This window comes from Lagenorhynchus albirostris, chromosome 10 (genome assembly GCF_949774975.1).
Source record: "Lagenorhynchus albirostris chromosome 10, mLagAlb1.1, whole genome shotgun sequence".
In the NCBI taxonomy this organism is placed as follows: Eukaryota; Metazoa; Chordata; class Mammalia; order Artiodactyla; family Delphinidae; genus Lagenorhynchus; species Lagenorhynchus albirostris.
In genome coordinates this window covers 47,026,775-47,048,043 of record NC_083104.1, presented here as the reverse complement: position 1 = coordinate 47,048,043, position 21,269 = coordinate 47,026,775, and the positions used below count along the sequence as shown (strand labels likewise).

Here is a 21,269-nt window from a genome sequence, read left to right as displayed (position 1 = left end):
ATTTCTTTTCTTCTGCTGATTTTGGGCTTCATTTATTCTTCTTTTTCTAATTCCTTTAGGTGGTAAGTTTGGTTGTTTGAGTATTTTCTTGTTTCTTGAGATAGGCCTGTATTGCTATAAACAACTGCTTTATCTGTGTCTCATAGATTTCGGAAAGTTGTGTTTTTATTTTTATTTGTCTCAAGGTACTTTCAGATGTTCTCTTTGATTTCTTCTTTGACCCATTGGTTTTTTAGTAGCATGTTTAGTCTCCACATGTTTGTATTTTTCCCATTTTTCTTCTTGTAATTGATTTCTAGTTTCATATCATTGTGATTGGAAAAAATGCTTGATATACTTTCTGTCCTCTTAAATTTGTTAAGAGTGTTTCGTGGTTTAGCATGTGATCTATCCTGGAGAATGTTCCATGTACACTTGAAAAGAATGTGTATTGTGTTGGTTTTGATGGAATGTACTATAGATATCTATTAAGTCCAGTTGGTCTAATGTGTCATTTAATACCACTCTTTGTTGATTTTATGTCTAGATGATCTGCCCATTGATGTAAGTGGGGTGTTAAAGTCCCCTACTGTTATTGTATTACTGTCAATTTCTCCCTTTATGTCTGTTAATATTTGCTTTTTGTATTTAGGTGGTCATATATTGGGTACATATATGTTAACGAATGAATGTTATATCTTTTTTTTTTTTTGGCTGCGCCGTGTGGCTTGCGTGATTGTAGTTTCCTGACCAGGGATTGAACCCACGCCATCGGCAGTGAAAGTCCTAACCACTGGACTGCCAGGGAATTCCCACATATCTTCTTCTTGTATTGATTTCCTTTATTATTGTGTAATGTCCGTCTTTGTCATTCGTTATAGACATTGTTTTAAAGTCTACTTTGTCTGATATGAGTATAGCTGCCTCAGCTTTCTTGTCGTCTCCACTTGCTTGAAATATCTTTTTCCATCCCCTCATTTTCAGTCTGTGGTGTCTTTAGCTGTGAAATGAGTCTCTTATAGGCAGCATATAGATGGATCTTGTTTTTATATTCAATTAGCCACCTTTTGTCTTTCGATTGGAGCATTTAGTCCATTGACATTTAAAGTGATTATTGATAAGTATATACTTTTTGCCATTTTGTTAACTTGTTTTCTTGTTTTTTGTAGTTCTTCTTTGTTCTATTCTTCTGTTCATTTCTTCCTTTGTGGTTTGATGATTTTCTTTAGTAGTATCCTTGTGTTCCTTTCTTTCTAGTATTTGTATATCTATTATAGTTTATTGATTTGTGGTTATCATGGGGTTCATATATGTTGACCTGTAACTATATCTACTTGTTTTAAACTGATAATCATTTAAGTTCAAAATACATTCTAAACGATTTATATTTTTCATTCCCCTCCCCCACATTTTTTGATTTCATATTTTACATCCATGTTTCTCCCTTAACTGTTTACTGTAGTTACAGTTGATTTTACAATTTTTGTCTTTTAATCTTTGTGCTAGCTTATTTAAGTGGTTGATCCTCAGCCTTTACTATATATTTGCCTTTACTAGTGGGGTTTTTCCTTTCCTATATATGTATTTTAAAATTTATTTTTGGCTGCATTGGGTCTTCGTTGCTGCGCACAGCCTTTCTCTAGTTGTGGTGAGTGGGGACTACTCTTTGTTGCAGTGCCCGGGCTTCTCATTGCTGTAACTTCTCTTGTTGTGGGGCACGGGCTCTAGGCATGTGGGCTTCAGTAGTTGTAGCACATGGGCTCAGTGGTTGTGGTTCATGGGCTCTAGAGCACAGGCTCAGTAATTGTGGCGCACGGGCTTAGTTGCTCCGCGGCATGTGGGATCTTCCTGGGCCAGGGCTCGAACCCATGTCCCCTGCATTGGCAGGTAGATTCTTAACCACTGCACCACCAGGGAAGTCCCCTTTCCTATAAATTTTTACTTTTTATTGTAGCCTATTCTTTTCCACTTAGAGAAGACTCTTTAACATTTCTTTTAGGGCCTGTTTAGTATTGATGAACTCTTTTAGTTTTTTGCTTGTGTGAGAAGTTCTTTATCTTTCCATCAATTCTGAATGATAACCTTGTTGGTTAAAGTGTACTAGGTTGTAGGTTTTTCCCCTTTAATACTGTAAATATATCATGCCACTCCCCTCTGGCATGCAAAGTTTCTGCAGAAAAATTTGCTGATAGCCTTATAGGGGTTCCTGTATATATGACTCTTTGTTTTTCTCTTGCTGCCTTTAGAATTCTCTTTATCCTTCATTTTTGCCATTTTAATTATAACATTTCTTGGTGTGGGTCTCTTTGGGTTCATCTTGTTTGGGACTCTCTGAACTTCCTGTACCTGGATATCTGCTTCCTTCTTCAGGTTCGGGAAGTTTTCAGTCATAATTTCATCAGATACCTTTTCAATCCTTTTTTCTGTCTCTTCTCCTGGAACCCCTATAATGTGAATGTTGATATGCTTGATATTGTTTCAGAGGTCTCTAAAACTGTTCTCATTTTTAAAAAAAATCTGGTTTTTTCTTTGCTGTTCTGATTGGGTGATTTCTATTATTCTACCTTCCAGATCACTTGTGCATTCCTTTCTATCAGCTAGTCTGCTGTTAATTCCTCCTAGTGTGTTTTTCATTTCAGTTATTGTATTTTTCATTACTGACTGGTTCTTTTGTACATTTTCTAGTTCCTTTTTAAAATTCTCACTGTGTTTATCTATTCTTTTCCCTAATTTAGTTACCATTCTTATTACTGATGCTTAGAACTCTCTATCTGCTAAATTATTTATTTCTCTTTCATTAGTTTTTTTTTTTAGGGGATTTATCTGGTTCTTTCATGTGAGACAGACTCTTCTGTCTTCTCATTTTACTTAACTTTTTGTGTTTCTGTGAAATTAGGTGAAACAAGTTACCTGTCCCAATCTTGAAGGGGTGTCCTTGCGTGAGAGCATTCCTATACAATCTGTGTGTGCCCAGTGGCTTTGGTGCGAGAACTGGATCTGACGTGAGCATGAGTCACACCTTCCCCCAGGGTGTGCTCACAGCTCTCACCTTAGTGGGAGGTGGGGCTGGAGATGGAGGGGTTAGAGCTAGAGCCAGGTGTGAGCCAGAGCTTCTCCTATGCTCAATAGCCAACACCACCCTATTGGGAGCAAGGGTGTGTCTCAAGTTGCTGGAGCAAAAGCCCTGAGGGTCGGGTCCAAGCCTGTTCTGTTTCTTTTAAGTATGTGCTCTCCTCCCTCCCAGGACTGGCACCCTTGCCACCCTTGCCCAGTCTGCTGCCTCTGCATCTCCAGCAATAGCCACCCTCAGATGCAGTGTCAGGTCTGTTGCCCAAGTGTGCACTCTCCTTAGCAATGGCAGCCTTCACCCTAGTGGGGAGCTACACCAGAGTTAGAGGGACTGGAGTGGGTGCTTGCTGTGGGCCAGGTTGCTTGCTGGGGTGGTCGCAGGAAACCAGCCAGTGCCCCGGGTGGTTTCAGTCTGCTTCCTTTACTTCCTTTACTTTGTTTCCGGCAGTGTGCATGCTGTTCACGAGTGGAGCCCTCCTGTAAGTCCCACTGGTTTTCAAAGCAGCCAAAGGGACTCGTCTTCCTGGTGTTGGACTCCAGATCTGGGGTGCCCAATATGTGGTTTGAACCCCTCATTCCCCAGTGAGGATCTGTGAGCCCATGATTATCCCCCTCTTCTGTGTCCCCTCCTCTCGGCTTAGGTCCCAACATAATTTCTTCTCCTCTCTTCCTGCCCTACTCCTTGTGGATCTTTCTTTATAGCCTTGGTTGTAGAAGAGTTTTTCTGCCCATCTCCAGCTTGTTTTTAGTAAGAATTGCTCCACATGGAGATGTGTTTTTTAAAAAAATATTTATTTATTTATTTGGCTGTACCAGGTCTTAATTGCCTAGTGTGGGATCTTCGATTGTGGCATGTGGGATCTTTTAGTTGCAGCAAGTGAACTCTTGGTTGCAGCAGGTGGTATCTAGTTCCCTGACCAGGGATTGAACCTGGGCCCCCTGCATTGGGAGCTCAGAGTCTTAGCCACTGGACCACCAGGGAAGTCCCATAGATGTATTTTTGATGTGTTCTTGGGGATATGAGCTCATTGTCCTCCTACTCTGCCATCTTTTTTCTACTCTGCCATCTTGATCTCTTCCCTCTCTTCCAGCTTATTCTTTTTCAAGATTGTGTTGTGTATTATGTGGGTCTCTTGAGTTTCCATATGTTAGGATCAGCTTTTCAATTTCTACAAAGAAGCCAGCTGGGATTCTGATAGGGATTTTTTTGAATCTATGGATAAATTTGGACAGTATTGTCATCTTAACAATGTTTTGTCTTCTGATCCGTGAACAACGAATGTCTTTCCATTTATTTAAAGTTTTAATTTCTTCTAACAGTGTTTTGTAGTTTTCATAGTATAAGTTTTGTTCTTATTTTGTTAAATTCATTCCTAAGTATTTTATTCTTTTTCATGTGATTGTAGATGGAATTGTTTTCTTAATTTTATTTTTGGTTTGTTCATTTTTACTATGTAGAAATACCACTGATTTTTTTTTAAAGTAAAAAAAATTTTCTTCTAGTTTTTTTGAGATATAATTGGTATACAACACTGTATAAGTTTAATGTGGACAGCATAATGATTTGACTTACATACATCATGAAATGATTATCACAATAAGTTTAGTGAACATCCATCTCATTTAGATACAAAATTAAAGAAATAGAAAAAAATTTTTTCTTGTAAAAAAAATTTTTTTCTTGTGATGAAAATTCTTAGGATTTTCATCTTAACAATTTTTATATATAATGTACAACAGTGTTAATTATATTTATCAAGTTGTACATTACATCCCTAGTACTTATTTATCTTATAACTGGAATTTTGTACCTTTGACTGCCTTCATCTAGTACCCGCGAGCCCTGCCTCTGGTAACCACACATATGATCCCTTTTCCTGGTCTGCTTGATCCTGACAGGCTCCACTGTGCAAATGTTCATGAGTCCTTTTCTCAGAAATCTAAAGATGATCCTAACTAACAGCATCTACTTTGCACCATCCTTCTCACATCCCTCCTGAACAGTAATGTTGGTTATTTCAGTCTCTTGCCAGCGACTTCTGATGTCCCAGCAAATGGCATTGTCCCCAGCAGTGCTGAAAAGATACTCCCGAGGGCCCAGCAGTGATACATACAACTAACGCAGACTTGCTTGCACTCTGGTGGGTAGACCTTGAACAGGAGTGATGCCTCCAGGCAGGTGGTATGCTGTCCATCCAGCTCAGGCCAAGGCTTCAAGGGAGCGAGGACGCCTTCAGATGATAAAGAAGGAAGAAGAGGATGAAAGCTACACTTCAGTGCCAGCTGCCAGACCACAGACACTCAATCGTCCTGGCCAGGAGCTGTTCCGCCAGCTCTTCAGACAGCTTCGCTACCATGAGTCTTCTGGGCCTCTAGAGACTCTGAGCCGGCTCCGGGAGCTCTGCCGCTGGTGGCTGAGGCCAGATGTTCTTTCAAAGGCCCAGATTCTGGAGCTGCTGGTCCTGGAGCAGTTCCTGAGCATCCTGCCAGGGGAGCTTCGGACCTGGGTGCAGCTGCATCACCCTGAGAGTGGTGGGGACGTTGTGGCCTTGCTGGAAGAGCTACAGAGGGACTTCTATGGGACACCATGGAGGGTGAGTGTGAGCAAGCGTGCGGTGCCCAGTGAACTCTGCCTGCTCGTGAGCCTGCTTGTGGGTGGGGGGGTGGGCCTCTGAACCTTCAACACGGAAGAATTCAGGGGAGGTCTTCCCTTCTCATTCCCATGGCACCTGAGCAGCTAAGAACTCGACCCTAAGCAAAGGACCATTTAGCAGGCAGCCCTTCCCTCTTTCCCAGAGGAATATAAGCTCCAGGAAGAAGAGGGTCTGCAAGTATCCATAAACAGTAATGAGGTTTTGGACACATTGACTTAACAGTGCATAAAGTACATCTCCACATACCTAACTTGACTTGTACTAACCTGTAAAGTGGGGGTGGTATCTCTTGCTCGTACACGGGGGAATTAGTGTCAGGATCCTTGGCTTCTAAGTACATCTTGAGACCTAGAAGAGCAGTCTACACAAACCATGTTACTTCTTTCTCAGTAAACTTTTGAGGATTTGTTCTTTGCGGGGGAGATGGGGAAGAAGAGTGGTGAGGGGCAGCCCAGGGCTAGGAAATTGGAAGATCACAATTTTAGACTGCATTCCACAACCTTGGTGTTCTTGCCAACATTGTGGTACCTTCAGAGCCTCAGTTTTTGAAAACAAAATGGAAAACTGATCTAACGGTGAGAATTTGTTCGTTACATATTTGAGTGCCTACCATGTGCCCAGCCCTGGGCTTGGTGCTAGGAAACAGAGCTGACAGTCCCAGTGCAGGCAGTAGAGCAGTGGGTCAGTTAAAGTGCACTCTGCGTGCCCCTCTGCCCCACTCAGGCCAGCCTTTCAATACTTCTCCATACCTTTGAGGTTTTTTTTTTTTTAAAGAGCATTTATCATTTTTGTAGGCTTTTAAAAAATTTTATAAAGTATGTGTAATTCTACATGATGATTCATGCATAAATGAAAGTTACTTTTAAGATTTCTGAAACATATTTGACATACTTCTCCCCTAAATTTAATATAAAAATTAAATCAATTAAAACATTGAACATTGTCTACCAGCAATAAATGATAACAAATATTAAACAAGAAAACCTTTTGCCCAACATTGGGTACTATTTTTTAAAATCTAAAAGAACATTTATAATTTTTACCAAAACCATGAGTTGTTCAAAATGACCTAAAGATAACTTTTAAAGCAAATAAGGTACATAGTAGGTACAAAATTGTGGCTTGGGTATATTCAAGTCAGTCGAGAGCTAGGTGTGTGGTTTAAAAATCCATGAAAACATTGCCAAATGAGCGGAAAGGGCCTACCTGGTTGAAAGCTAGTTAGAAATTAGAAAACAAAAAACAGAGCCTGGAAAAAAGCCTACCAGATTCTAAAAAATGAACAGAAATGCTCAAGATGCATATAAATTATAGTTTATCAAAATTACCAAAATTTGAGAAACAGGGGCCTGAGAAAGTTTGTCCTTAAACTCATTTGTCTATGCTTCCATATTGTTATTTTTTCTTTATTCTCCCTTTGGTAGGATTTGGGAGGAACAGGAGATAAATTGCTGTGATCACTTTATCTTCTTCAGTCTATAGCTCGGTATTAGGTACTTAATGGCCTCAGGCTAAGATTCGTCCATATCAGTGTAGAGAACGTCTTGGCCACAGGGCCAGAAAAACCTGAAGTTCACTGGCTGTAGCTTCCTATACTCACTTTTGCATCAGGGATAGCCTTGCCTCCAGAGACCAAGACTGTTTGAAGTCCCAGCACAGAGACCACCTTTCTCCAGGTCTCTGCTTGGATGGGTACCTCCCTGTTTTCGCACCTGAGACTTTTTCTTCTGTGATTCCATAGCTGACCCTCACAGTTAGCATTGTCTCTCTAGTGGTGTTGCTATTTTAGTCAGGTTTATAGTCTGGGAGCCTTCCTGCCTCTTCGAGGTCACTTTGCATATCATTACCTAGAGCAGTGCCCGAAACTTGATAGATGTTATCTGACTGCATCTCTGCTGTGAACCATTATCAGTTTAACTCTCAGGGATAAATTTCTTATTTCTAAGTTCCTGGCCAGGGGTGGGGACTGAGGGCTAGTGGGGAGGTATCCTGCAGCACCTGAGGCCTGACAGCAGTGCTGTCACTGACTTGCCATTTGCTTTCCTATGTCAGGCAGGAATCTGGCTTCACCTGTCTCCCCATGGCCCGCATTAGAGCCCAGGGAGGTGGAGGGGTGAGGGGATCCTCCCTGGGCTTTCTATTCCTCCTTTTCCCTCTACCTGTAGGTAATAAAGGACCTAGCTCACCGCTCCCTGGGCCTCTACCTTTTAGAGATTGGCCATGTGGCCAGTTCTGTGAGTTTGCTTTCTGATTCCCACGAGGATCCTCTCACAACATTTTCTTCTTGCCAGGACCCAGCCCTTGCCCAGAGCCCAGATGTGCATTGGATGGGCACAGGAGCCCTGCAAGCCGCACAGATATGGCCCCCTGCTTCACCTCTCAGGAGCGGCTCGGCTCTGGGGGACCACCTGCAGCCTCCCTATGAAATAGGAGTGCGTGACTTCCTGGCTGGGCAACCCGGTACTTGCCGCCTGGCTCTAAGACCCCAGCCTATGCCACACTTCCCAAATTTCCTATAACGTTGTCTTTTCACCCTCTGTCCTCTCAGGAGAATCCCTTCTGTCCTGGCCTTGAGCTCTGTGTCCTTTCTATCCTGTGACCCATGTCTACCTACCTTCTCCTCCCATTGTACCCCCCACTTCCTGACCCCAGCAGACACCGGGGAAATGTGAAATGGGTGTTTAAAACAGTCCATACCTGCCTGTGGGCCCGGGAGTCCTCCACGTGGGGGGAAGAGTGGGCTTCTCAGTGGGATACCAGAGCTGGGCTGCCCTCCCTCATGACTCTTTCTTCTTCAGATCCTCCTGCTGCACAGGTTTCTGCCCTTTCCCAGAGAGAGGGATGTTCAGGAGACCTGGTGACAGTCCAGCCTCAGGTGAGCCACAGAACCTTCGGTCCTTCCTGATGTCCCACCGTTGCTGCCTCATGGGGTAGCTGTAGCTCCCGCCTGTCCTGTGTCTTTCTGTCCAGTGACCTCACATCCTGAGACGCATGTCCCAGAGACCAGATTATCCCCCAGGAGCCCAGAGCTCTTCTGCTGGGTGATGATCTTCTCTTTCCCCTTTATCAGATCCATCCTGTACTCAACTCAGAGCCAGCCTCATTCCCCTGCCCCCTCCTAAAAGCTGGGAGTTGTGGACTGGCTCTAAGGCATAGGACCGTGTTTTTTCAGGAGGCTGTGACTTTCAAGGATGTGGAGGTGACCTTTTCCCAGGATGAGTGGGGATGGCTGGACGCTTCTCAGAGGAACCTATACAGGGATGTGATGCTAGAGAATTATGGGAACGTGACTTCTTTGGGTAAGGCATTGATATCCCCATGCTTCTACCTACCTCTACTTCTGCCTTCTTAGTTTTCATTATGGTGCATAGAAAGGGGCCTGACCTGGGTTTAGGTCCTGGTCTCTCTAACTACTAACCAAATCACTTAATCTTAATGCCTGTCATGCTAAGTTAATATAAAGATTAAAAGTCATATGTGTCAAGTTCCTAGTCCATTTAGGCATCCAAAATAAGTTGGCTGATTTAACTAGTTGACTTGTCATGTGGCTCTGGAGAATGCTAGCGATCCTTTTGTCTGTGGTTTCTCTCAGCCTCTCTTGTCTCTGCTCAGAGCTGTCAGAAATTCCTGTCTAGGCCTCCTGTCCTAACTTCCTCCACCTGCCTCCCTGGCTTTCCCTCCTCCCTACCAGGAGCTCAGGCCTGAGAGGGTCCTGGAGAGTAGTTCTGTATGATTCATCTACCTTCCATTCACATCCCATTTTCTTCTCTTCTGCAGTGGGGCCATTCACCAAACCTGCTCTGATCTCCTGGTTGGAGGCAAGGGAGCCGTGGGGCTTGAATGTCCAGGGAGCTCATCCTAAGGGGAGTCCAAGTGCTGCCCCTGCAGGTGAGTTCCAGAGAACTGACCAGGTCTTGCTCCTCCCGCATCTACTCTCCTCTTTCTTAAGGTCTTTTATACTAAGAAAATCATGGGGAACTTACTCCATTGTTTACTGGAAGGAAGATCCTTAGCAGTGTTGCTAAGAAGTACTGGGTGCCTGGGCTTCTCCCCTCCAGACCGGCCTATTAGACATTGGTTTCTGGTCCTGCCCCTTCCCCAGCAGTGCTCTCAGTAACAGCTCTTGCCCACTGAGGGCTTCACTGTCCTTGTCAGTTCACTGATGCTCCTCCTCAGCCCTGTGCTGCTCTCCCCTTCCCGCTCCTAGGAACCCTCATCCCACTCCTGCTGCTCCTCTTTGCTTGGTCCTTCCCCCGTGGTAGGCTTGACCTCTAGCCCTTGCAGCCAGTCCTCCTAGGAGCCCCACCTCTCAGCTCTTGGAGACCTTCCTATCATGCTCTGTGTCATGATTCCTCTCCCCTCTCTTGCTGTTTAACACCTGCTTCTCAACCCTTTTTGTTTTTCACTGGATGTGTACAGCTAGCTGCCGTACCCGTCTTGCTTCTCCTCTCCCTTTCCTGTCGTCTGGAATACTCTTCCATATTTTGCCTTATCCCTGACTATTTTGTAAAGGTATTGGCAGTCAGGCAAAAGCCTCACCACCTAAGTTCATGACATTTTTTGGTTCCTTGGTGCTTTCTGCAGTTCCAAGTATGGGAAAAGAGAACATTCTCTTTCCCTTTTTTTTTTTTTTTTTTTTTTTTTTGCGGTACGCGGGCCTCTCACCGCTGTGGCCTCTCCCGCTGCGGAGCACAGGCTCCGGACGCGCAGGCCCAGCGGCCACGGTTCACGGGCCCAGCCGCTCCGCGGCACGTGGGATCCTCCCGGACCGGGGCACGAACCCACGTCCCCTGCATCGGCAGGCGGACTCTCAACCACTGCGCCACCAGGGAAGCCCCCCCTTTTTTTTTTTTTTTTGGCCACACCTAGTGGCTTCTGGGATCTCAGTTCCCTGAACAGGGATTGAACCCAGGCCACGGCAGTGAAAGCCCAGAATCCTAACCACTAGGCCACCAGGGAACTCCCAAGAGTACATTCTCTTCTGTTTTATTTGTGTCAGGAAATGAGCTCCATGTGAAAACAGACAAGTTCATCTTAAAACATGAACCTTTGGAAGAAGCTATGCCATCAGGATGTCATGGTGCAGCAAATATTTCTGAGGGAACAGGGCTCAGAGAATCTTTTGCACAGAAGAGCAGGTTAAAGGAGCAATGTGGAAACCCCATACAAGTGACAGTTAAGAAAGAAGAGACCAATTCCAGCTACGGGACAGGAAAAGACTGTGAAGAATCGGGAAGAAGTAATAGTCTTCATCTAAAACATATTACATGTTTGAGAGGACCCAGAAAAAAGCAGTCCCTTAAACATGGCTATGGCAAACACTTCAGAGGGAGTTCATACCACTGTGATTACAAGGAATATGGGAAAGGGCTCAGACGCGTGATTGGGGGGTTTAGCCTACATCAGAGAATTCATGCTGGACTGAAAGGGAAGGCAAAGGATGCGCACGGGAAGGACTTCAGCCTTAGTTCTCATCACCAACACGGGCAGAATCTTCACATGGTGGGGACATTGTATACGTGCAGTGACTGTGGGAAGACTTTCAGTCATAGCTCCCATCTTGCATGTCATCAGCGACTTCACACTCAAGAGAAGCCGTTTAAATGTAGGGCCTGTGGGAAAGCCTTCAGGTGGAGCTCAAACCGTGTGCGACATGAGAAAATTCACACTGGATTGAAACCTTATAAATGCAGTTTATGTGACAAAGCTTTCCGACGCATGTCTGCCTACCGCCTGCACCAGGAAATTCATGCTAAGCAGAAATTTCTTGAATCTTATCAGCACGAGGAAGCTCTCTCTTGTGGCTCAGGGTTTGATCATCATTTGAGAGACCAAAATGGGGAGAAACTCTTTGACTGTAGCCAGTGTAGGAAATTCTTCCACTGTAAGTCATATATTCTTGAACATCAAAGGATTCACACCCAGGAGAAACCCTATAAATGCATCAAATGTAGGAAAACATTTAGGTGGAGGTCAAACTTCACTCGTCACATGAGACTGCACCAGGAAGAGGAGGTCTGTGATCCAGACAAATGTAGAGAAGACTTTAGGCAGACCTCCAACTACAGTCAGCCCCAGAGTGCCCCCACTGTGGAGAAAGCTCTTTTGTGTCAGCAGTGTGGGAAGACCTTTAATCAAAAGAAAGCTCTCATTGATCATCAGAGAATTCACACAGGCGAGAAACCATACCAATGCAGTGAATGTGCAGAAGAGTTTCCTCATAAGTCGGCCTTTATCGTTCATAAGAGGCAGCATGCCGTCGAAATAAAGCCTGAGGACGTGCCATCGTTTAGTGAGGACGTGCCATCGTTTAGTCAGGACGGAGCATTCCAAGTTCCTCAGAGCAGTCACACCACAGAGGAACCCTACAAATGCAACCAGTGTGGCAAAGCCTTCCGTAATCACTCATTCCTCCTTATCCATCAGAGAGTTCATACCAGAGAGAAGCCTTATAAGTGCAGGGAGTGCGGGAAGTCTTTCAGATGGAGTTCTAACCTCTCCCGACATCAGAGGGTTCACTCTTTGGGGAAACCGTATGAGTACCATGAAAGTGAAGATGCTCCAAATCTGCAGTCACAAATACTCACTGGTGCAAAACCTTTTTGGTGCCAAGAATGTGGGAAAAGCTTTACACGTAAAAGAAGTCTTTTAGATCATAAGGGAATACACAGTGGAGAGAAACGCTATAAATGTAATCTGTGTGGGAAATCTTACGACAGAAATTATCGCCTTGTTAATCATCAGAGAAACCACACGAAAGAGAGACCATTTAAATGTCAGTGGTGTGGGAAAGATTTCATTGGAAGACATACTCTCTGTATTCATCAGAGAAAACACACCAGAGTGGCCCAGTCTGAATGCAGTGTGGCTGGGTTGTCTTCTCGCCAGGATACAGGGGTGAGTTTACAGGAATTAAAACCAAGTGAGGAGAAGAAACCTCTTGAAGATTGTGAGAAAACTTGTGATCAGAACTCCGGACTCACTGGGCTCCAGGATATACCCACTGGGGGAAAGTGCCACAAATGTACCACGTGTGGGAAAACTTTTAGCAAGAGCTCACAACTCATTAGCCACAAGAGATTTCATACTCGAGAGAGGCCCTTCAAATGCAAAGAGTGTGGGAAGACCTTCAGGTGGTCTTCAAATTTGGCTCGGCATATGAAAAACCATACTAGAGATTAGCTTGGGGTCTGACAGTGTGGGGAGGGGGTCCTGGCTACCCTGCTAGAGAACCCCTGATTGTAGGCAGTGTGGGGCAGACCTTCATAGAGGGCCCAGCCCTTTCTATTTTGGAAGCTAGTGGCAGAGAATCCTGAGGATTCAAAAATGCAGGGCAGGCACCCCCATCCTACTGCTGGAAAATGAGGTGCTGGGGAAGAGCAGCAACGTGTTCCAGAAGGAGGCTTGGACCCCTAGGAGTGGTCTTTGCACAATGGCCTGGAGCTCCCCCAGCCAGATCTCCTTCTATAACTCTAAAGGGAGAGACCATTGCCCTTCTTGGTTCAACAAAATGTCCGTGGCATGGTGGGCTGTGGCTGCTGGGAAGGGGCCAGTTGGATCCTAAGTTTCCCTTTTGAGTTTGGCTTGTGATGGTGCCTAGTCTGTTTGACCTTAAAAGCACCAGCAGCAGTAAGAACTAGTCTCTTCTGATGCCTCCAGGGGAGTTCTGGCTGCGGCTTCAGTCTTCACAGCTGACTTTGGATATTTGCCGTGGGCGTAGAGTTGTCTCAGCTGCGAGTGGAGAACAGGGTACTGGGCTTGATCACCTGGAGAATGAAGCTCGACCAGTGCCCCATCGCCATCTCCGTCCCACAGGCCTGTATGGGCAGCAGCCGTTCATCTGCTAAACAGAAATGTGCTGAGCATCTCTCATGGGCCAGGCACTGTTGTGTGTGCCAGAGACCCAGCAGTGAGCGGAACAAAAAAGTCTGCCATCTTGGATCTTTACAGACGATAAACAAATGAGATATATATAGTATTTCGGATGATGATATGTGTTGTGGACAAAATGAATCAGAGTAGAGTGAGAGGGAGTGCTGGATTGGGAGGTAGGTTGAGATTTTAAATGGGCTGGTCAGAGAGGGCCTCAACTGAGAAGGTGAGATTTGAATAAAGACCCAAAGGAGATCATGGAGGAAGCCCTGTAGGTCCCTAGATGCTACATAGGACCCTTCACAGGAGGTAGGGTCTTGTCTGGTCTCCTAGGGAATGGCAAGTAGGCCCCTGAGCCAGAGTGGAGTGAGCCAGCTGGAAGTGAGGAAGCCAGAAAGGTGGAGGGCCAAGGTGCATGAGCATCGTGGGTCCTCACTGGGGCTTGGCTACCTCAAAGGGAGGTAGGGGGCTTTTGGACAGTTTTGAGTTGAGGATTATTGTGGTCTGAATCTGAACCCTTATAGAATGTAATTCAGATTCAGAGTCCCATGTGTTGAGGGCCCAGGGTCATGGCAAGGGCCTTGGAGTCATCAGATCTGCATTCCAGGCTTGGTTTGTCTTTTCTTGGCAGGATGATCTTGAGTAAGTCACTGAGCATCAGCATCTATTTCCTTGTGTGTGAAATTAGAGTAGCTGGCTCTGCTACCTGGCTATTGGGATTGGTGAAAAGAAGGCTTGGTTTACTAAGATTCTGGGTTAGGGGTCTGATCTCTAGACCAGAGCCTTCACAGAGCTGCAGATCCCATGTCAGTTGATGCTACAAGCACAGAAATACCCCTTTACTGTCCAAATTTTTCATCCTCCCACTCCTTGTGTGCCACCTGGTACCTCATAGAGTTCCTGCCCCAATAGGGGTGTTTCTACTGCCATTTTTATAAATTGATATATATTTATTTTTAAACATTCAAATCAAATTTTAAAAAATGTAAATGTAGTAAAAATCAACAAAAATCTCTCTGTATTGAGGTAAGCCTTGAATATTTGGGGATAGTGCTGATGCAGTCTGTTCAGTAACCTGAGTTTTAAAATAATTTTAATTATATAAGTAGTATGTGATTATTATAGAAATATTAGTAAATACAGATCAGCTGAAAGGAAAAGTCTGACTACTTGGAGCTAACTACTAAACATTTTGGTGTAATCAGTGTTGGGTTTAACTTCATTGCCCTTGCCTGAATGCCCCTGGGCGGACCTGCCTTGTGCTGGCTCCCTTCACCTTCACGCCGAGTGCCACACTCCTGTCCAAGCTGGCCCAGGTCCTTACTCTTTTAAGTTCCAGCCTTCCCTGACCTGTGTGTCTCTAAGCCCTCTCCCCAGGTCCCACCTCTCCTAATGCCTGTATGTTGCTCTGTTAGGTGTTGTCTGGGTTTCCAAAAGTTATTCCCACTACTGCAGCCGGACCAAGTACTTTGGAAGCCAGGTTTGGGTGCTTATTTATCCTTTGGCTGGGCAGAGTAGATTTTGCACAAAGTTGACTCTTTTAAGGAATATAGAACTGGATTTATTATTTCAGCTAAGTCAGGATTGGAAGTTTTTGAAGGGGTCTGTGAGTGAAATGTTGACTAGAGACCGCCCACAAGCACGCCTGCTACTTGGGAGCCCAACCATGGGTGGTTCCGAGTCATAGGACGCTCAGACAGTTTCTGACTGCCCCAGCTATCAGTGCTCACCTCACACCCCATCCTGGCCTGGAGAACATACCCCTTATTCCAGCCCTGCCCCGCCTTCTCTCCTCTTCCTAGGAAGAACTGAAGTTAGGGCCGGCGGGAGCCAGATGGGCTGGGACTCCATGGAGAGGAGTGGGTATCAGGAGGTCTTTCAGGCAGGTGTTCAGTATGGTTGGTCTCACCCTTGCTGACAGAGACTGTCAGCCCAGACAGAGGCATGTGCAGAGAAGAAAGCGCAGGAAATGTAAATTGATATGGACCATCTTACACTCATAAAGTTGGCAAATTTTTAAAAGCCATTGTGTGGGTAAGTGTATGGCCCATGGGAACTCACTGCCATGGGTGTGCCAAGCAGTTTGCAACATCTTGTAAAATTGTGTGTACTCTACCACTTAGAATTCTAGTCTTGGATAAACCCTAGAATAACTCCATGTGAAGAAGGAAATGTGCATATGACTGTTCATTGCAGCACTGTGTAGATAGTAAGACTGGGAGAAGCCTAAATTTCCATCAACAGAAGAACGGGTAAATACATGGGTTGTTTGGTACTTTGGGAAGTGAACATGAAAGAGCTCGAGTTACATCTGTCAACACAGATGAATCAAAAATGATGCTGAGAAAGTTGCAGAAGCTATGAATACCATTTATGTAAAGTTAAACATACTGTGTATCTGTGGGCGCATTATTTAAACTTACTTGTGTTTCACTTTTTCTGTAAAATGAGACAGTAGTGCCAACCTCACAGGGTGATGGGGGGAGGGGGACAGTTAATGAATTAATGCATGTAAAGTGCTTAGAATAGTGGCTGGCATGTAAACCTTGTTGGCATATAGTAAACAGTGTTACTCTTTTATACAATAATATATTTCCTATGGATTCAAATTATATGAAGAGTGTAAAATCATGTGTTAGAATGAGGTGTGAAAGCCATGCTCTGCTTTCCCAGAGCAGGAGTTGCTGATGGAATCACGGAGGGTATGTGGAGGCTTCAGTTGTGTTTTATTTCTTTTAAGAAGTTGATGTAGATGGGTCAGCATGTTGATGTAATGGGATAAGTGGTGGGTTCTTTTTTAACTGTTTGTTTAAAACATCTCAAAATAAAAATATTTTTGAGCATGGGCTCTGCCATTTTATGATTTTATAGAAATCCTGGCTCTGCCATTTATGTGATGTTTCTTAGAGCGAGCCACTCCATCTCTCAAGGCTTCAGGTTCTCACCTGCAAAAATCGGGAGCAACACAGATGGCTCTTAGTAAAGGAGTGGTTGAACAGGTCTGATACATCCATGATAGAGAACTGGGCAGCAGTTAAAAAGAATGGGAATGTTCTCCATGTATTGACAGATGATCCCCGAGGCCTACAGTTTATAGGAAATTATAAGCTCCATTTCCTTTCATTCCTCCTTGCCTAAAAATAACAAGTGATGCCAGAAGCTGTAGCCTTGTAAGTTTAATGAAGAAGTGGGAGCCTGTGAATGGAAGATGCCGAGTCATCCATTCCACTTTTTTAGGTTGGTGAGTAAATAGGTTTACATACCAACTACCCCACCTTTTATGTTAATGCTAACCCAGCTAAGAAGAGCAAAGAGGTTTTGTGTCAGCAGGTTCTAGTCAGGAGCCAGAAACCATATTAGTTAATTTAACAAAAAACTTGTAAAGAATTGTTCACTAGATCTGTCTAAGTAACTGTAAAGGCAAAAAGAGAAGGCTAGGGTATCATGGAGGAAGTAACTGTGAGAAGGAGCTACCACCCAGGACTGGAGGAGCTGTGATAGAATCTGGCCTCATTTTGGATGTTTGACCACTGACAGCTTTCAAGCCCTGTCCCCATTTTGCCTCGCATCTGGGCAAGCTGATAAGAAATCCCAAGCACACCCTCTCAGCTCTGAAGGGGAAGTTTATGCAAATCCTGGCCTTTTTTGTTGCACTGGAATCCTCACCCCTAACCACAATAAAAACCAGAGCCACTCACCCCTCCTTTATCAAGGCAAACAACCTGGCTTTGGTACCTGTCCTGCTGTCTCCACAGAGCCTCATTATATGAATAATAAACTTTTTCATAACCTCTTGATGTGTGTGTGGTCATTATAGTTTCAACATCTGAACCAGTTTGCGGTGGTGGTATCATAGTGATCCCGCCTCCACAGGGCAAGATACAAAGCAGAAACAAGGAGAAACGGTTAGAATCGTTAAAACGTTAGACATTGGAAGAGAGCCCCTGTGGAACTGAGCTCAGACCTATGAGCAGGAGAGCACTGCTGGGCTGGTGCTAGTGTCTGAGCTCGGGGGAAGGGCCCCATGTAGGCAAAACCTGTAAGCTGGACTCTGCTGCTACCAGAAGGAATTGCCACTGCTGGGGTGAAGAAGCATTGGGAACAGGAAGCAATGCCCACAAAACCCAGGAAGGAACAAGCCCCCTCTTCCTCCTTGTATTAGGATTCTCCAGAGAATCAATCAATAGAAAAAATATATAGGAAGAGAGAAAGAGAGAACAAGGAATTGGCTCATGATTATAGAGGCTGGCAAGTCCAAAATCTGCAGTGGGCCAGCAGGTTGGAGACCCAGGAGAGCCCATGTTCCAGTTCCACCCAAAGGCTTTTTGCTGTAGAACCTTTAAGAGCTGATGTTGCAGGTGAAGTCAGAAGGCAAGTCTGCTGGAGAATTCTTTCTTGCCTGGGTTGGCCAGTCTTTCTGTTCTATTCTGGCTGATTAGAAGAGGCCTGCCCTCATTACGGAGAGTAATCTGTTTCATTCACAGTCCACCAGTTTAAATGTTAATCTCATCCAAAAAACAACCTCACAGGAATACCCAGAGTAACATCTGACCAAATGTCAGTGGCTCAGACAAGTTGACACACAAAATTAATCATTACACTTCAACAGTGCAGCTTTCCTCTTGCATTCCTTAATTGCAGAACCTAATGGAACCAGTGAGCAAAGCAGAGATGTGGATTGCAGAATTCAACCCCGTCATCACAAAACATCTATAGGAGGGCAGCTTTGAAGCAGAGAGACAATAAGCTAAATAAATGGTGCAGCGTTCCTGAATTATTTATTTTTAAAATTCCTAGGATATTTGACTTAAAAATTTGAGACCAATAATATTTGTTGAGGAAATCATGTGGTGACTGGTGACTTAAAGGTATAAATTATGTCATAAGCAGTTGATTTTACCCACTGGCCTTGTAATAACTAGCTGTTCACTGTGACCTTACTCCTCTTGCTGTAATGAACTCAAAGCCGCAAGAAGAGTCTCTCAAAATTAAGAACACAGTTAAAGGTATTCCACTTTATAAACATTATTTTACAACAAATTTCAATAAATTAATAAATTTAATAAAGCAAATTTGTGACTTTAACAAAACATAGCAGAATCCCAATTTACCTCAAATGGAGCAGTGACTTGGATAAACCCCCAGCAGAGCACAGAGGAAACCAGACAGCGAAGTCCTATAGCCCTGAATTTGAAAAGAATCTTCCAATTAAAAAGACAAGGATGCCTCCATTTAAATCCATGGTTGAGCTGTCTTTGTTGCCCAAATGACCTGGGAGCACATCAGTTCGTGCCTTTCACAATTAAATCTGTATAAGTTAGGTAAGGCAAGGAGAATGTATGCATCTAGTTCTACTGGTTAAGATTCATAGGCTATTAATGTGGTTTCAACAGATGGGTTACTATTTGTGTGAATCAAAGAATCTGATAAATATACTGGGTAGAGGTAGAAAAAAAATTGTCTAAGTATGGATGTTTTCCCTCTGCAACTTGAGGTTTGAATGAGAGTAGAAAACAGACTGCCTGCCCTCAGATACATCATTGTGGTTTACTTAAAATGGCTGTGGAAGATTCTCCCTTGGTGAGAAAGAGTCCAAGGAGTCATCATGTACATAAACCAATACTAAATATTGAAGTCAGCAACCCAAGAGAAGTATACTTTTAGACTAGTGCAAACATTTCCACATACTAGTTGTACACATGAATCTTATTCATATAGAAATATAAAGTTGTTGGGAAAATCCACAAGTTTTGCTTCTTTTTGGGCCATTTACAATTAAAATAATTATGTACATTTAAGGTTCTATCATCAGATCCACAACTGAGAAGCTCATTCTACCAAGGTGCAGTCTAATGTGAACATAAGCAGAAACTTTTATATGTTAAAAAAGAGAAACAAGTAGCAGTTATACATAAGAAGAAAGTCTGGTTGGAGTCCTAAGAGCAAGCATGGTGGCTACAATGTCATCAGAAGGAGCTATGTTAGGTAAGTAGAAAGTCTTACTACTATGATTTTAATTGTATGAGGTGGATTGAAGAAGGTTCCAATTGGTAAGCCTTGGCCACTAGTACTAGAGTAATCCAATGTCCAATAACAAGTGGTGTTTTCCTGTCCTCAAATGTGTCATTCACACGCTATGAAGCTTCAACTGTGGGATGACTTTTAACTTACCATTGGTCACATTAGTTGGAGCTGGCAATCATTCATTCATGGGAATCATTTTTTTTTTTTGGCCACATGTGGCTTGTGGGATCTTAGTTCCCTGACCAGGGATCGAACCTGAGCCCTCGGCAATGAAAGTGCAGAGTCCTAACCACTGGACCACCAGGGAATTCCTGGGAATCTTTTTTTTTTAAATCGAGGCAACATTGGTTTATAACACTATATAAGGTTCATGTGTACAACACTATAATTCTGTACATACTGCATTGTGCTCACCACCAAAAGTCTAGTTTCTATCCATCACCATACAGTTGACCCCCTTTACCCTTTTTGCCCTTCTCCCCAGCCCCCTTACCCTCTGATAACCTCCAACCTGTTCTTTGTGTCTATGTGTTTATTTTTGTTTGGTTTGGTTTTATTTTTGTTTTTTTATATTCCACATATGAGTGAAGTCGTACAGTTTATTTTTCTCCATCTGACTTATTTCCCTTCGTATAATACCCTTAAGGTCCATTCATGGTGTTGCAAATGGCAAGATTTCATCTTTTTATGGCTGAGTAGTATTCCATTGTATATATATACATCTTTATTCTTCTGTTGATGGGCACGTAGGTTGTTTTCATATTGTAAATACTGCTGCAATGAACATAGGGTGCATATATCTTTTCATATTCATGTTTTCATATTCTTTGGATAAATACTCAGAATAGCTGGGTCATATGGTAGTTCTATTAATGTACTGAGGAATCTCCGTATTGTTTTCCATAGTAGCTACACCAACTTAACTTTCCCATCAACAGTGTATGAGGGTTCCTTCTCCACATTCCCTCCAACACTTGCTTTTTCTTTTCTTTTTTATAATAGCCATTCTAATGGGCATGAGGTGATAGCTCATTGTGTTTGATTTGCATTTCCCTGATAGTGATATTGAACATCTTTTCATGTGCCTGTTGGCCATCTGTATGTCTTTGGAAAAATGTCTATTCAGATCCTCTGCCCATTTTTCTTTTTTCTTTTGGCTACCCTGTGCAGCTTATGGGATCTCAGTTCCCTGACCAGGGATGAACCCGGGCCATGGCAGTGAAAGCACCGAATCCTAACTACTAGACCACCAGGGAGTTCCCCTACCCATTTTTCAATAGGGTTTTCTTTTCTTTTTTTTGGCGGGGGGGTTATTGTTGAGTTGTATGATTTCCTTACATATTGATATTTTGGATATTAACCCCTTACTGGGTATATGATTTGCACATATCTTCTCCTATTCGGTAGGTTGTCTTTTTGTTTACTGTGCAGAAGCTTTTTAGTTTGATGTAGTCCTATTTGTTTATTTTTGCTTTTTTTTTTCCCTTTCCTGAGAAGACATCCGAAAAGATACTAAGGCCAATGTCAAAGAGCATGCTGCCTATGGTTTTGTGGTTTCAGGTCTTACATTCAAATATGTAATCCTTTTTGAGTTAATTTTTGTGTATAGCGTAAGATAGTAGTCTGGTCTCATTATTTTGCATGTGGCTGTCCAGTTTTCCCAATACCATT

General features: G+C 43.6%; 1 protein-coding gene and 1 non-coding gene across 4 annotated transcripts in view; one reads left to right on the top strand and one right to left on the bottom strand.

Moving 5' to 3' along the window:
* Positions 1–13,505, top strand: part of ZNF445 (zinc finger protein 445) — a 29,261-nt gene extending 15,756 nt beyond the window's left edge. For 2 of the 3 annotated variants that reach the window (XM_060162295.1, XM_060162296.1), the window contains 6 exons: positions 5,071–5,642; positions 7,994–8,162; positions 8,501–8,577; positions 8,875–9,001; positions 9,480–9,590; positions 10,702–13,505. In XM_060162295.1, the coding sequence (XP_060018278.1) occupies positions 5,214–5,642; positions 7,994–8,162; positions 8,501–8,577; positions 8,875–9,001; positions 9,480–9,590; positions 10,702–12,884 (3,096 nt within the window). In that variant the 5' untranslated portion in view covers positions 5,071–5,213 and the 3' untranslated portion in view covers positions 12,885–13,505. Of the gene's footprint in view, positions 1–4,947; positions 5,643–7,993; positions 8,163–8,500; positions 8,578–8,874; positions 9,002–9,479; positions 9,591–10,701 lie in introns of all 3 variants that reach the window. The other variant, XM_060162294.1, reaches the window with a different exon arrangement.
* A 6,327-nt stretch (positions 13,506–19,832) lies between these two features.
* TRNAE-UUC (transfer RNA glutamic acid (anticodon UUC)) lies at positions 19,833–19,905 on the bottom strand. The gene has a single exon. It is a non-coding gene; the product is annotated as a tRNA-Glu (tRNA).
* Between the last annotated feature and the right edge of the window lie 1,364 nt (positions 19,906–21,269).